Source organism: Gracilinanus agilis, chromosome 4 (genome assembly GCF_016433145.1).
Source record: "Gracilinanus agilis isolate LMUSP501 chromosome 4, AgileGrace, whole genome shotgun sequence".
Taxonomy (NCBI): Eukaryota; Metazoa; Chordata; class Mammalia; order Didelphimorphia; family Didelphidae; genus Gracilinanus; species Gracilinanus agilis.
In genome coordinates, this window is record NC_058133.1 from 461,198,794 (window position 1) to 461,213,374 (window position 14,581).

The window sequence follows — 14,581 nt, forward strand, 5'->3', positions numbered from 1 at the left end:
CCCCCGGCCCCAGAAGTGCGGCGGGACACTAGCGACTCCGGACGACCCTAGTGCCCGGAGGCCTGGTCTTCTTTTCCTCCTCCTTTTCGTCAAGCCCCGGTACCTGGTCCCCAGTCCCCCAGTCCCCTGTCCCCCGTCCCCCTACCCAGCCTACCGTGCCGTGCCCAGCAGCACCCACAGTACACGACACCTAGGCCCAAGCTTGGGCCCACTCTCCTCCTCCAGCCCGCAAGATGGGTCTCGGGGCGGAGCTCGGGGCGGGGCTCGGGGCACGCGCCCGCGAGCATGGCCGAGGCTCCTCCTCCGGGAGCGCGCCCTGAGGGGCCGCCCCGCCCCCTCCACCGCCCCCACGGCGGCGAGTGCGTCCGCGCCCCCGCCGTCGCCCCCGCCGCCGCCGCCCCCTCTGGCCGCTTCTGCCTTTACGGCAACTGCGAAAGTGTCGCGAACGCGCCACTGCCGCCGAGCAGAGTCACCCAGACGGCCCAAGTGGAAGGTGCAGACCTGTGAGGGGAGCGGGGTCTCGCGCGGGGAAGGGTGGGGTGAGGCGAAGTGGAGAGGTCGCTGCTCCTGGAGCAGGGGGTCGGGAGGGTGGGGAGGAAAAGGGGGATTCCTCGGAGTAGCAAGACACGGGGGAGGGGAGGTAGCGCGAGGGGGGGCCCGCCGCGAGGGTCGGCCCGGGGCTGGGGGGCACCGGGGGGAGGCCCGGGGACTCCAGGCCGGGCCTGAGGAGGCAGGCGCGGCCGCCAAGCCTGAGAGAAGAGGGACCCTTCGGGGGCCTACCAGGCCACGCTTCCGTGTCAGCCGCCCGCCTGTGGGGAGGCGACCTTGTCTTTGCATGTCTGCGGAAAGGCGGCCCCAGCGACCGAGCTGGGGTTCTGGGTCTCCGTCTGTTATCTCTGCCCCATCTCTGTCTTGTCTCTCTTGGTTTTTTTGCCTCATCTCTGTCTCCTTTCTCACTGTGTCTCTGCCGACTCTGTCTCTTCTCTGTCTCCTTTCCGTTTCCTCTCTGACTCTTCTGGTTCCTCTCTCTGCCTCATTTCTCTGTATCAGAACACCTCTCTGTCTCTACTGCTACTGTTTCTTCTCTCTCCGTCTCTTATGTGTCTCTATCTCTTCTGTCTCCTCTCTGTCTCTGGGTCTTCTGTCTCTCTTCTCGTTTCTTTCTTCCTCTTTTCTTTTTCTTCTTTCTCTCTCCTTTTCTCTCTTTCCAATTCTCTCCCTCCACACATTTTTTGTTTGTTTTTTTAAAGAAATTCGGTCAGTTTTGAGGGAGTTGCGATTTAAGGATTGCATGCCAATTGAGTTCAGCTTCACCTATCTTCTTGGAAAAAAGGGACTAGGGGATTGCCAAAGTTGGCCAATGTTCCTGGGATCCCTGGACAAGTGGAGCTTTGAGTTTGTGTAATACCTAGGCTTGACTTTTTGTATTTATACAGATTCTTTCCAACAGAATCTCCAACAGATTCTGCCACTAACTGATAACTTTAAGGTCTCCTGAGATTCTACTCGAAAACTCTTGCTCATGAATAAATCCACATTGCAGTCACCTTTGTTGTGGCATTCTCATAACATTTCCTTCAATAGATCTTTGCTGTAATAATAATGACTTATATTTAGAGAGGCTTTAAGGTTTATAAAATGCTTTGGTAGACTGCCTTATCAGGGCAGCTAAGTGGTATAGTGAATTAGAGAATTAGATTTGGAGTTAGGAAGTTCTGAGGTTAGACTTAGCAGCTTTGTGACCCTGGACAAATCACTTTAAACTCTCAGCCTCAGTTTCCTTCTCTGTAAAATGGAAGTGACAATAGCACTTACCTCCCTAGGTTGTTCTACAAATCAAAAAGATAATACATGAAAGCATCATAAAAATGTTAGCTATTATTACTGTATCATAGAGCCTTTGCTTAGTGCTGTAGGAGAATTATAAGAAATACTAAAGTACAGTCTCAAACCTCTAGGAGTTTTGTTTTGAAAAAAAGGCAGCACACAAGTTACAATGCCAGATGGTATATAACAAGTACTTTAAGAATAATAGGAGAAAGCACCTAAAACTGCAGAAGTTCACAAATGATTTTGCCACATTTTCTTTCTATGTTGTGAATTTGTTGCAACTCACATTCCAAAAGTGGAAGAACTTTTTTTTGGAAACAATGCTTATGTTTAGCACCTGAAATAAAATGTTATTAAAATTATTATGAATTAAAATGAAATAAAATACATGTCTACTATTTAGTTTGAGGCTAAATCTCCTCACATTCTTCCAAATGATATGACTGTGATTTCATACACCCATTTCTCTTTTTCTCTCTTAAGACCCATTTAAAGAGGAAAGAAGGATGGCTTGATGGAAAGAACACAGTTCTAGGAGTGAGGTCTAGTTGCATGTTTCTTACCAGCTCCAAGATTTTGTAAAATTTGAAATTCTTATGAAATAATTCATCATTAATAGTTTATTCACTTCTCTTGTTCTCCTAATAAGTCAGTTAAAGTGTAGCTGATTTTTATAACCTATGTGCGCCTGTGTTAGCTATTTCTAAGTATTTCGAGGTAGTGATGAAGGGGAATGAGCACTGGACATCAGAAGACTACTTGATTCCAGCTCTCCCACTAACTAGTTATATGTGTTCTCAGGCAAATCATATAACTTTTTGTGCTTCAGTTTTCTTCATATATAAAAATAAAGGCTCTAGATTCTCCATAATCATTAAAATACATTATAGCTATAAAGATTCTCTGACTTTTCTTTATGCTAGATCAAGCATTTTGCCAATTTTTTTTAGGGTTTGTCAAATTAAAGGTGTTTTTTTGTTGTTTCCATATGCTGTCTTGAACACTATTAAATATTTTGAGTCAATAAACATTTACTAAGCACCAACTATGTGCCAAACACTGGAAAGATGCTTAAAAACCCAAGGGAAATTTTAGATTGCATTAGATTTAAATTGTGATACTTTTAATGTTAGCTTGTTGAAAACCTTTAATTTTTGTTTGTGGGGTTTTCCAAGTAATACTGAAATTAAATTTCATTTCTCTATTTTTAAAAATTTGTCTTTGTCATTTTTATCATATATGGTAGCCTTTGGTGATTAATGACTTCTTTTAGCAATCTCTCAAAAGTTACAGAGATCTAATTAGCTAACTTGTTGTAAATTCTCTACAGCATACTGCTAAGTCAATGCAGCTCATAAAAACAGTTGTTGGAGGTCTGCCTGTTTTAAGGAGGAGGAGTCCAGATCCCTGGCATACAGGGATAGGGGGATGGGGATACTGGAATGACATGCCACAGGTTGAATACTATGCTGGCCTGCTTTATGGCTTAATGAGCGTTTAAAATTTTTTTTCTGGTTGTAATCATTTGAGAGATTTCAAGTGTTCTAAAGAGTAAAATCTTGAAGTTTACTTATAAGTATCTAACATTCCATTATTTTCAACTGCCACTTGTTCACCTAAAATTTGTAGGTGACATGAAATTTGGGACTGAATTCCTGTGAATACTGAATTTAAATTGGATAGTTTTGTTTTTACTAATTGCTAATTGGTTTTGCCTGACACATTGGTAATGCAAGCCTTGAGAAGTAATTGGACCTAGTTTATTATAAATTATGTGATCACAGGTTGCATTTATTTTCCTAGAAAAGTTTCTCAAAGCACAATTTCTAACAGATAAAAATCTAGGTCAGAGAAAAACACAGAAGGAAAGTATCAGTTTATCAGATTGTCCTGCCAAATGCACAAACTTAAAGCCATTCGGATCAGTTGCTCTCCTAACAGTCTGAGGGCCAAAAAACAGGCCAGCTGCTTCTATTTTACCTCTTTCAGCAGTAAGAGAAATGGAACAATTATAAAATATATCAGTTTACCAAGCCACATATTTACTCTAATTTCTTTAAAAGCTGTTAGCATGCCCCTCCTCTACTATGTGAATTAAGTAATTAGCCTAGAATCTTACTCCTTTGATCTTCCTAATTTTAAGTGCTAAATCCTTCCTCAAATTACCTTGTATATTCTCCCCACTCCCTATGGAATATGTTTCTTATGAGTGAGGACTATGATGTTTTATGTTCTAGTGTTGGGGTGGGGGGAGTAGTGACTGTTCACGAAGTGCTTTGCATGCATATGCTTAAGAATTCTTTGAATTAAAGCGAGTGTGAACTCAATTACTGGATTAGCCAATTAGTCTAAAGGGACCTACAGTAACCTGTTGTAGACATAACCTAAAGTGAGTATGCCATTTGTGTATGTAGGATTGTCTTAACCACACTAAACTGGAAGTATTGACTCTGATTTTGCTCCCCAGTTGCTAAGGTTAATAATTGCTTTTTCTTTACTGTTTCTTCCTGGCATTGAGGCCTTCTTTCATAGATGCCACCTATTTATCATTTTCTTCCAATTCCATTTTTCAGGTCTATCCATACGTACTGTGTACCTTCCTGATAAACTTTTTATCCCCTTTAATTCCTATCTGGAATTTTTATGCCCCACCTTTCTACTCTTGTAAATCTTGTATTTCCTGCATGTCTAGTTTTTAAGGCCTACCTCATCCCAAGAAGTCTTTGCCTAAATAACTCAACTCAGGATTCTTCTCTGTTTGTATAGAATTTACAGTCTACTGCAAAACCTTGTTTGATTGTATGGATGCCTTGTATTCTCTAGATGGTTTACATATTCTTTCTTAAGGAAAAAAATTGTGCCATCTACTGTTACTCCTTTCATTGCACCCAGTGCAGTTTGGAACACATAATAAATATTATTAATGTTTATTAAAGGCATATTGAATGAAAGAGAAGGAAACCCAAGGGAAGAATTTTAAACAACAAAAGTTGAGGGAATAGAGGAAATTAACTAGGAAGCTTTTCTCCAAACTAACAATTTTGTTCTTTTGGTCTTTTTGCCTGAAAAAATAGGGTTAAGTTGGTTCTCTTGGATAGCACCTCAAATTAGTGGTGGAATAAGGGATGGAACGTATGTCTTTTCATTCCTGTCTGATTAATTTACCATAAATTTTAAATAATTTATCCTTTTTGTAGTTATTTTACTTATTTCTTCATATACTTTTAATACTACCACCCATGCCATTGATCCCTTGATTTACAAAGTATAACTTAAGTGAAAACAATGACTTCACTCAGAATACTTTATCTCTTTTGAAAGGAGGGAGGAGTAATGGTTGTGGACTGTGGACTTTGCTCTAGAACCAAGATTGGTCAGTTAATCTGGGTCCTTTGTCTTCAGGTTTTCATTTACTGTTATTGTAGGCGTTGTCATGGCCCTGCTTGCTTAATGCTGCATTTATTCATACAAGTCCTCCCATGTTTCTCTGAGTCATACTCAATATTTCTTATAGTTGTCATATTACATTTCATTCATATCTCACAAGTGATAGGCACCCATTTTGTTTCCATCTTCTTTTAAACTAGAGTTTTGCTATGAAAGTTTTGTTATATATGGGACCTTTATGGCATTATTGATTTTTTTTTTTAAAGTAAACCCCTTGAAGTTGCATGTAAGATACAGAGCAGTAATATACAGTATTGGGTTTTTTCTCAGATTAAAAAACAAGCAGATAACAGAAGACAGGAGTTAAAGATCCATGAGTGGACATCGATCAACAAGAAAACGATGTGGGGACCCTCACCCGGAGTCCCCTGTGGGCTTCGGGCATGTGAATGCTACAGGATGTGTATTAAGTAAGTTGCTTCAGTTGCCTACCCCACCATTGTCAAAACACCAGCTAAAGCGCCTAGAAGAACACAGATACCAAAGTGCTGGACGATCCTTGCTTGAACCCTTAATGCAAGGTTACTGGGAATGGCTAGTTGGAAGAGTTCCATCCTGGATTGCCCCAAATCTCATCACCATCATTGGACTATCAATAAACATCTGTACAACAGTTTTGTTAATATACTATTGTCCCACAGCTACAGAACAGGTAAGAGCTGTGTCTTAATAGCATCAGATGTTATATTTGTTACAGATGAAAAAGATGCAGTATAGTTGGGATTAAACATAACTTTTTTTGGTTAGGAAACTAATGTGCAAAAAATACATTTATTTTTGTATCAGAGAATCTAAAAATTATCTAATGAGTACTTTATTTCTAATATAAAGATTGCTGAATAAAGTACTAAGATAACTAAAGTTTGCTAGAAATATATAAGAAATTTAATATGTTGCAAGAGACTTGAGCATTGAGGTGAATGATTATGGCATCATTCAAAAGCATTTATTAAGTGTCTACTCTGGGACAGGCACTATTAAGCTTGGTAATAATGAAATAATCCCTACTCACAAAGAATTCTAATTCTAATAGGATAAAGAACAAGTACGTATATAAATATGTACAGAATAAATATAAAGAGAATAAATTCAAAGTAGTTTGAGGGAGAGCACCAGCAGTTGGGGGAATTAGAAAAGGCTATATGTTAAAGATGGTATTTAATCTGGATTTTGAGGGAAGGGAGGGATTCTATGATGTGGAGGCAAGGAAAGATATGAATTCCAAGCATGTGGGTTAGCCCATAAGCAAAGTCAAGAAAATGGGGGATGGAATGTTATGTACAAGGAATAGAGAAATGGCCAATTTGACTGGACCATAGGGTATGGGAAGGGGGTCTACCAATGCTAGATAGGTTGGACCCAAGTGGTACCAAACTTTAAGCTAAACAGAAGAGTTTGTATTTTATCCTGAAGGTCACAGGCGTTAAGTAGAGTCCCTAGTAGCATGGTTGTTCACCAGTCTTTTGCTTTTAATCTGAAGGTAAGAGTGCCTTTGTATATCTTACTGCTGTTCTGACAATACCTATAGATGACTCTCCCTTGGTCTGTTGCTTTTATTCTGGCAGGCCAAAGGAAGTAGAAAGAAATAAGTAGAGATCCTGCTAAGGCAGGCATGGAACCCTGCACATGAGTAATCTCCTTAGTCCCCCTCCTAGTTCTATGCACTACTGATGCTGCCCTACCTGTTCCCACTGTCACTAACATCCTTTTTGAGGGGAAAAGCAAAAGGTAGAACCTAGCCTGAGCAGGTAAACATAATTGGTTTATATCTTTATTAATAATAGTAAGTTTATTTTGTTTTCTGATTGATGTGAACCAGGGATGCTTTAGATGAAGAAAGAATTGAAAATATTGTGTTTGGCATAAGCAAAAAGATTGTTCTGAGCACAGCCCTTGCTCACTATGATGTATAGCAGTACCTTCAATTGGCACACATAGTTATTGAATAATTAAGGTCACAAGAATCTGGCTTCTTTTCAATGAGAAGAAATGAAATTTTATATTTACATTCTATACTTTCATAAAATCATTTGTTCCCAAAACAATTGCCAAGATTATTCTCTGTGAAACAGTTTGTCCCCTCATTCTTGGACTAGATAGTTGCCCACTCCTAAGTTTTGAATGAGGACTTCCGCCTCCCCCCAATGGTACCTCTGAAATTCAGGAAGAACTGAAGATTTCATTTTAGGAAAGAACAGAGAGAGAGAAATCCTCTATATAAAGAATGAGAGCTTGGACTTACCTGGGCTTCTTTGTTAGACTTTTCCTACTCTTCTCTGTCCATATACCTATACAAACACCCTATTTATATTTGTCTTTAGAGTACCTAGAACACTGCTCTGTAGTAAAGATTTAAGTTAAATTGTGAAATTGAACTTGTCTTTAATACTTCATAGAATTTCAGAATGGTGAGAGGGCTTTAGTGGTCATCCAGTTCAACCCTAACCTGAAAAAGGATATCCCCTACAGCATATCCAAAAAGCTCATTTCTAGCCTTTGCTTAGAGCTGTATGATGGGACCTTTACTTCCAGGATGCTCCTCTTTTGAATCTCTCTTGTCATTAGGAAGAGTTTCTTCAAACCTAAATTTGCCTTGCACTTTCCCCCCATTTCTCTAACTTCCACATTTTGGGTGGAATGAACAAGCCTGATCCCTTTTCCATTTGACAGATCTTCATGTATTTCAAGGCTGCTCATGTCTGCCACTTTCCTTCCCATTCTGGAGCCTTCTATTCTCTAGACTAAACATCACCACTTCCTTCACCTGGTCTACATATGGCATAAACTTGATGCCCTTCACTGTCCTTGTTGTCTTCTGGATACTTTCAAGCTTGCTGGTGACCTTCCTAAAATATGATACCTGGAATTGAGAACCACTCTGATCTGGTCAGATCAGAGCCCATACTACAAGATGAAGACAATTGCTTTCTTATTCCTCACAGTTGTCCTCCCAAGGCAGTCTTAAGGTCATGTTGGTATGAGATGCTATGCTACGCATGGCTCTTCCATATTTTACAAGTCATTAAATTCTCAGATTGATATCAGATGAGCTACTGCCCAAATATGTTTCCCTGCTCTTGTATTTGTGAAACTAACTTTTTTAATTTAAGGGCAATTTTGCATTTATACCTATTAAATTTCACTCCTGATTGAATGTAAGTTCCAGAACTATTTCTTTTTGTTTTTGCATCCCCAGTAACTAGCATAGTGCCTAGCACATAATAAACCTTTTTAAAATAGGTGTTGATTGATTTTCAGTTGTTTTATGTTCTAATGTGTGAAGATCATTTTTAAAATTTGTCATCCAGTATTTTAACTGTGTGTCACTTGAAGATTTGGTGAATAAAACTTCTTTGCTTTTATTGTTGTCATTAATATAAACGCTAAATAGCATAGGGTAAAGCACAGATTCCTCGAACACTTCATTAGAGACCTTCTTCTAAGTTGATAACAAATGGTCAATGTCTGTTTTGGGGCTCTGACTATTTATGATCACTATCAGTACCAAATCCATCAAACTACTCTGAACTATCCAACACATCTCCCATCTTTTCCATGAGAACAGCATGAGATAACTTAATTCTAAAATAGAGGTAAATTCTATGCATAGAATTGCCCTGATTTTAGTCTAGTAAACTCATGTTTTTAAAAAAAGAAATAAGGTTTGACTGATATAAACTGGTTTTGACCAAACCATGCTAGGTATGTCCCTTACTTTTCTAGATGTTTTCTAATTGCTGCCCTTTTAATATGTTCTAGGATTTTTTGAAGAATCAAAGTCAAGTTTGATCTGTTATACTGTGTGACACTTCTTCACCTCCCTTCTGTGATAATTATGGCAGCATTTGGCCTTCCCCAGTTTTGTGGTCCCTTTCTTCTCTATGCTTGTTTAAAGATTACTGACTTGCTTAACAATCACATCAGTCGGCTATAAAAATACTCAAGGTTAGGGTGTTCATTTGGGTCAGGAGAGACTTGTATTGATCAAGCTTAATTCTCAAGATCTTTTTCTGTCTTATTACTTATGTTGGGGGTCTCGCATATTACTGTCCTTTAATTCCAAAAATCCTACTCCTAGGAAACAAAATGGGAATTGAGCATTTCTGTCTACTCTGTGGTCAATTTTTGTCCCATCCTTCCAGAGCAGCAGTCCTGCTCCTTTTTTGATCCTGTCTTTCCCAGGAAATATTTAAAAAGCAGAAAAATCATCCTGGATTTCCTTGCCAGCTTTAGGTTTCCTAAACAATATTATCAGCAAACATTAAGCCCCTGTGCTTATCCTTAGGTGTCAAGGATACAAAGACAACAGTGAAACAGTCCTTGCCCTCAATTAATGTATGTCCTTTGGGATGAGCACTCTGCATAGATAGATACAAAATGAATACAGAGTGACTTGCAAGAAGACACTAGTAGCTGGTGACGCCCAACTGAATCTTGAAGGAAGCAAGGATTTCTAAGAATGAAAGAGAAAGTCACTCTGACATGGAGAAGAGTCAGTCCAAAGGCCCAGAGACATGAGTTGAAAGGATGTGTAGGAGCAATAGCAAGAAGACCATTTGGGCTAGACTGTAAAGTCCTTGAGCAGAATTGATGTGTAGTGAGCCAGAAAAATAAAGATGGAATGGACCCATATGCCAGATGAACTTAAGAGTTGATCCTATGAGGCAAGTAAGGGGACACTATAGTGCACAGAGCACTGAACCCAGAATCACAAAACCTGAGTTCAAATCTAGTCTCCTATTCATTAGGTGTGTGTGCCTGGGCAAGTCACATAGCCTCTGTTTGCCTCAATTTCCTCAGCTGTAAAATAGGGATAATAATAGCACTTACTTTATAGTGCTGTCCTAAGGATCAAATGAATTATTATTTGTTTAAAAATACCCACTTAGCAGTATCTGATACATAGTAAGTACTTTATAAATGCTTGTTCCTTTTCTTCCCCCTCCCTACCTCCCAGACAGATTGGAAGCCCCTGGAGTTTATTGGATTATGAGATGACATAGTCACACCTGGATTGTAGGAAATGCATTTTGGCAGCAAGATGGATAAATGTAGGGAAAGACTTTTGAGGCAAGGAGGACAATTAATAAGCTATTCTGGTTGTCTAGATGAGAGGTGATATTTGTTGTTGAGTCGTTTCGGTCATATCTGATTTGTGGTAACCCCATTTGGGTTTTCTTAGCAAAGAAAAAGATGGTGTCTTTGTGAGTAAAGAAGAATGTCAAGACTAGATGGAGTGAGGAAAATTGAGGAGTCAAGAGTGACACAGTTGATATTCCTTAGAAGATAGTAGGCCATCAAAGATCATAGAGTTAGAGCTGGAAGTGACCTCAGATGTCATGTAATCCAGCCCCCTCTCAGACGAGGGAATTGAACTTAAGGAAGATTTAATGACTTGCTTAAAGTCACACAAATAAGTCATCCTCAGTTATTGACCTTGCTTTCATCTTCTCTCTATGTTCTTTTTTTAATTTGTAAGTGGGTGGGCAAATTCTCTGTGCATCTGTCTCTTTATACAGCTTTCCTTTTTTCTTTGGCAGAATTGTTTCTTTTTGTGTCCTTGGAATTTTATTTTTAAGAACTTACTATACTTCCTAGCCTGACTTTCCCTGTAGAATTTAAGCTATGGGATCCTTTCTGTGTACCTTTGAAATTTTTCTCTGAAAATCTAGGGTATGTTAGCATACCTGATTTTATGCCACCACTTTATCAACAACTCAATCAGTTGCCACTTCCTACCAAAGTTCTCAAGATTTCCACCCTGTTTACCCATAATATCCTTCCTATTCATGAGAATTGGATCCACAATAGAATTTTATCCTAATGGTTCTTTTACCATTTGAGGAACAAAATCGCCATTATGGCAAATCAAGAAATAGTTAAGTGTTTTTTCTTCTGGCAGATGTCCATATCATAGAAGTCCTCTGCCTCCATTATATAATTTTTCCGTGATAGGATTGTGATCTGGTACCTGAATTTCTTCTCTTATTTCTTTTATCTATCTGTCTTAATAGACAGTATAATAACTCAACAGTATAATAATATCACTTCTTTTTTTGCCTTCCTTGTTCATTCATTTGGGTTTCATCTGACTCTTCATCATTCTGTTTGGGTTTGGTTTTTTGGCAAAGATACTAGAGTGGTTTGCCATTTCCTGCTCCATTTCATTTTATAGTTGGAAAACTGAGGCAAATAGGGTTAAGTGACTTGCCCAGGGACACACAACTAGCAGGTATCCGAGACCAGATATGAACTCAGGAAGAAAAGTTTTCCGTGTTCCAGTCCCAGCACTCTATGCACTGTACCACCTAGCTGCCCCTGCTTTCCTTGATCTTTACTCAGTTGCCATCTACTATTTATTCTTCTGTAGTTCCTGGATTTCCTTACCCATGAAAAAGCCTCTTGATATGCAATGCCACATATTGCCTTTTTACCTATCCTGTTACTTTTGAATAAGATTCACCTGCCCAGAGCCAAATTCTAGTTCAGTTTATCAAACCTTAAGTACTGTGTTCCAGGCACCATGCTAAGAGCTGAAGATACAAAGACAAAAATGAAAGAATGCCCAATCTTGAGAAGCTTACATTCTACTGAGAAAAAAAAAACAACCTATATATCGAGGTGTAAGTGTAACATATTTACAAAGGGCATGTAAAGTAATCTTGGGGAGACAAGAAGAGCCCTGACATCTTGAAGGATCACCAGAGGCTCCTTTTGAACCTTGAAAAAAGCTTGGAATTCCAAGACTGAAGTGAAGAAAGAGTAGTTCATGTATAGTGGTGGAGATGGAATTGCATATACTAGGGGAAAGCAGGCCACTTTGGCTGGAAAACAGTTTGTGAAGGGTAATGGTTTGATTAGATAAGGGCCAGATTGTGAAGGGCTTTAAATACCAAACAGAAAAGTATTTGTAGTTAAACCTAGAGGCTCTTCTTGAACAGGAGAGTAATGGTTAGACCTGCATTGGAAGCTTGTCAGTTTTATAACTATTTGGAGAGGGCAGAGATTGAGTGTAGAGAGACTAAAGAATTAGGAGACTTGCAATTATTCCAGGCAGAAGGTAGGTTATGAGGGCCTGAACTAGAATGATAGCTGTCAAGAGTAGAGGGAACAGTATGGATTTAGGAGATGGACTGGTAGAATTGGTAAGACTTGGCAATTGATTGGATATAGAAGGTGAGGGAGAGTAAAGAGTCTCAGACTGTTGGCAAACCTATGGCATGTGTGCCAGAGAGAGCTGTTCCTTTCCCCCTCTCCATGTGCCCCTAGGACATTTCTCACATCACCTTTATCTCTGGCTAGCAGCCCAATGAAGAGCACTTTCTTCCTCCTCTGTCTGGGGTTAGGTGGGAGTGGGGTGGCTCATGTGCAGCATGAGGCTTTGGGCACTTAGTTTCTAAAAGGTTCGCCATTGTTGGTCTAGGAGAAATCTGAGAATGAACTTGAATAACTGGAAATATGTTGGCACTGGCATTTTTGTTTGTTTTTTTTAATTTAATTTTTAAAATTTTTCCATAGTTACATGATTCTTGTTGTCTCCCTCCCCTCTTCCTTCCCCCTTCCTTGAGTTGACATGCAATTTCACTGGGTTATACATATATTATCACTCAAAACCTCTTTCCATATTATTCATTTCCGTAACAAAAGTAATCTTTTAAAACCAAAACCCCAAATCATATACCTATATAAACCAGTGATAAATCATGTTTTCTTTTAGATTCCTACTCCTACAGTTCTTTCTCTGGATATAGATAACATTCTTTTGCATAAGCCCCTTAGAATTGTCCTGGATCATTGCATTGCTATTAGTAGCAAAGTCAGTTACATTTGATTGTCCCATAATGTTTCAGTTACTGTGCATAACATTCTCCTGGTTCTGCTTATTTCACTCCTCATCAGTTCGTGTAGGTCTTTCCAGTTCTTGTAGAAATCTATGTATTCCTTATAGCATAATAGTATTCATCACCACCATATACCACAATTTGTTCAGCTATTCCCCAATTGAGGGACATCTCCTCATTTCCCAATTTTTTGCTACCACAAAAAACCCAGCTATAAACCTTTTTGTACAAACAGAACTTTTCCCATCTTTTTTTAATCCCTTTGGGATATAAACCTGGTAGTGATATTGTAAAAAGGGTAATTAGAGACCTTGGGTATAATTTCTTCTTGCTATGACCTTACTGGTTCTATGGAATGACTCATTCAATTTCTGGACACTTATTAAAGCTCTAAATTTTTTCAAGAAAGTAGTATTAGACTCACTGTGCTATAGTTTACAAACTCCACTATTTCCTTTTGTGAAAATCAAGACCATATTTGTCCTTTGCCAGTGTTCCCTTATTCTTTTTTTTTTTTTTTTAAACCCTTACCTTCTGTCTTGGAGTCAATACTGTGTATTGGCTCCAAGGCAGAAGAGTGGTAAGGGTGGGCAATGGGGGTCAAGTCACTTGCCCAGGGTCACACAGCTGGGAAGTGTCTGAGGCCAGATTTGAACCTAGGACCTCCTGTCTCTAGGCCTGGTTCTCAATCCACTGAGCTACCCAGCTGCCCTAGTGTTCCCTTATTCTTACTGGTCTTACAAATATAACTGACAGTGGCTCTCAATCTGCCTGCCTGCCCATCTTTTCCTTACTAAGGAGGTTATAACCTAAAGTTATCAGTGGCACCCAGATGCTCTTATACCAGCTCCTGCTTTGTTATACTTAAAGCTGTTTTTTTTCTTAACATGTCAAATTACATCAATTTGTTGTTAATACAGTTTTATGTCATGGTATGAGGATAATGGCATTGAATATCTTTTGAAAACTAAATTTTACAAGATCAAAGATAACCAAACATTTTGTCTTCAGAGCTCAGAGGTAGTAGTTTATGGTAGTAATCCCTCTGATAATCTCATCCATTTAAAGTGCTATACTCAATATTCCCTTATTGTTTCATTGTGTATGTATAGCCAACAGGCATAATTTATTAGTAAATGTGAATACTCCTGAAATAACACCCTGATTATAGCTACATAGCTATACTTGTTAATTAACATTAAATGTTTAAATATTATACACATTATACCTATCAACAAAAAGGATCCATCAGATAAACATACAAAATTTGGGGCAAAGTCCTACTCCAAATCCAACTTTTAATTGGTGCTCATTTAATTAATATTTTGTGAAAAAAATATTACTAAAGGCTATTGAAATACTATATTCTTAGTGCATGAAGGAGTATTAATTAGCATCAAAGTGATTTTGGCCAATTCTACTATTATTTTGTAATATAAACCCATCTTAAAGCTAATACCAAA

The 14,581-nt window shown here is 38.9% G+C and overlaps 1 protein-coding gene across 1 annotated transcript in view; it reads left to right on the forward strand.

Moving 5' to 3' along the window:
• The first annotated feature begins 438 nt into the window (after positions 1 to 438).
• CEPT1 (choline/ethanolamine phosphotransferase 1) overlaps positions 439 to 14,581 on the forward strand; it is a 42,113-nt gene continuing 27,970 nt past the window's right edge. Inside the window, exons 1-2 of the mRNA XM_044675514.1 lie at positions 439 to 493; positions 5,548 to 5,929. Coding sequence (XP_044531449.1) covers positions 5,591 to 5,929 — 339 coding nt within the window. The 5' untranslated portion in view covers positions 439 to 493; positions 5,548 to 5,590. The remainder of the gene's footprint in view (positions 494 to 5,547; positions 5,930 to 14,581) is intronic.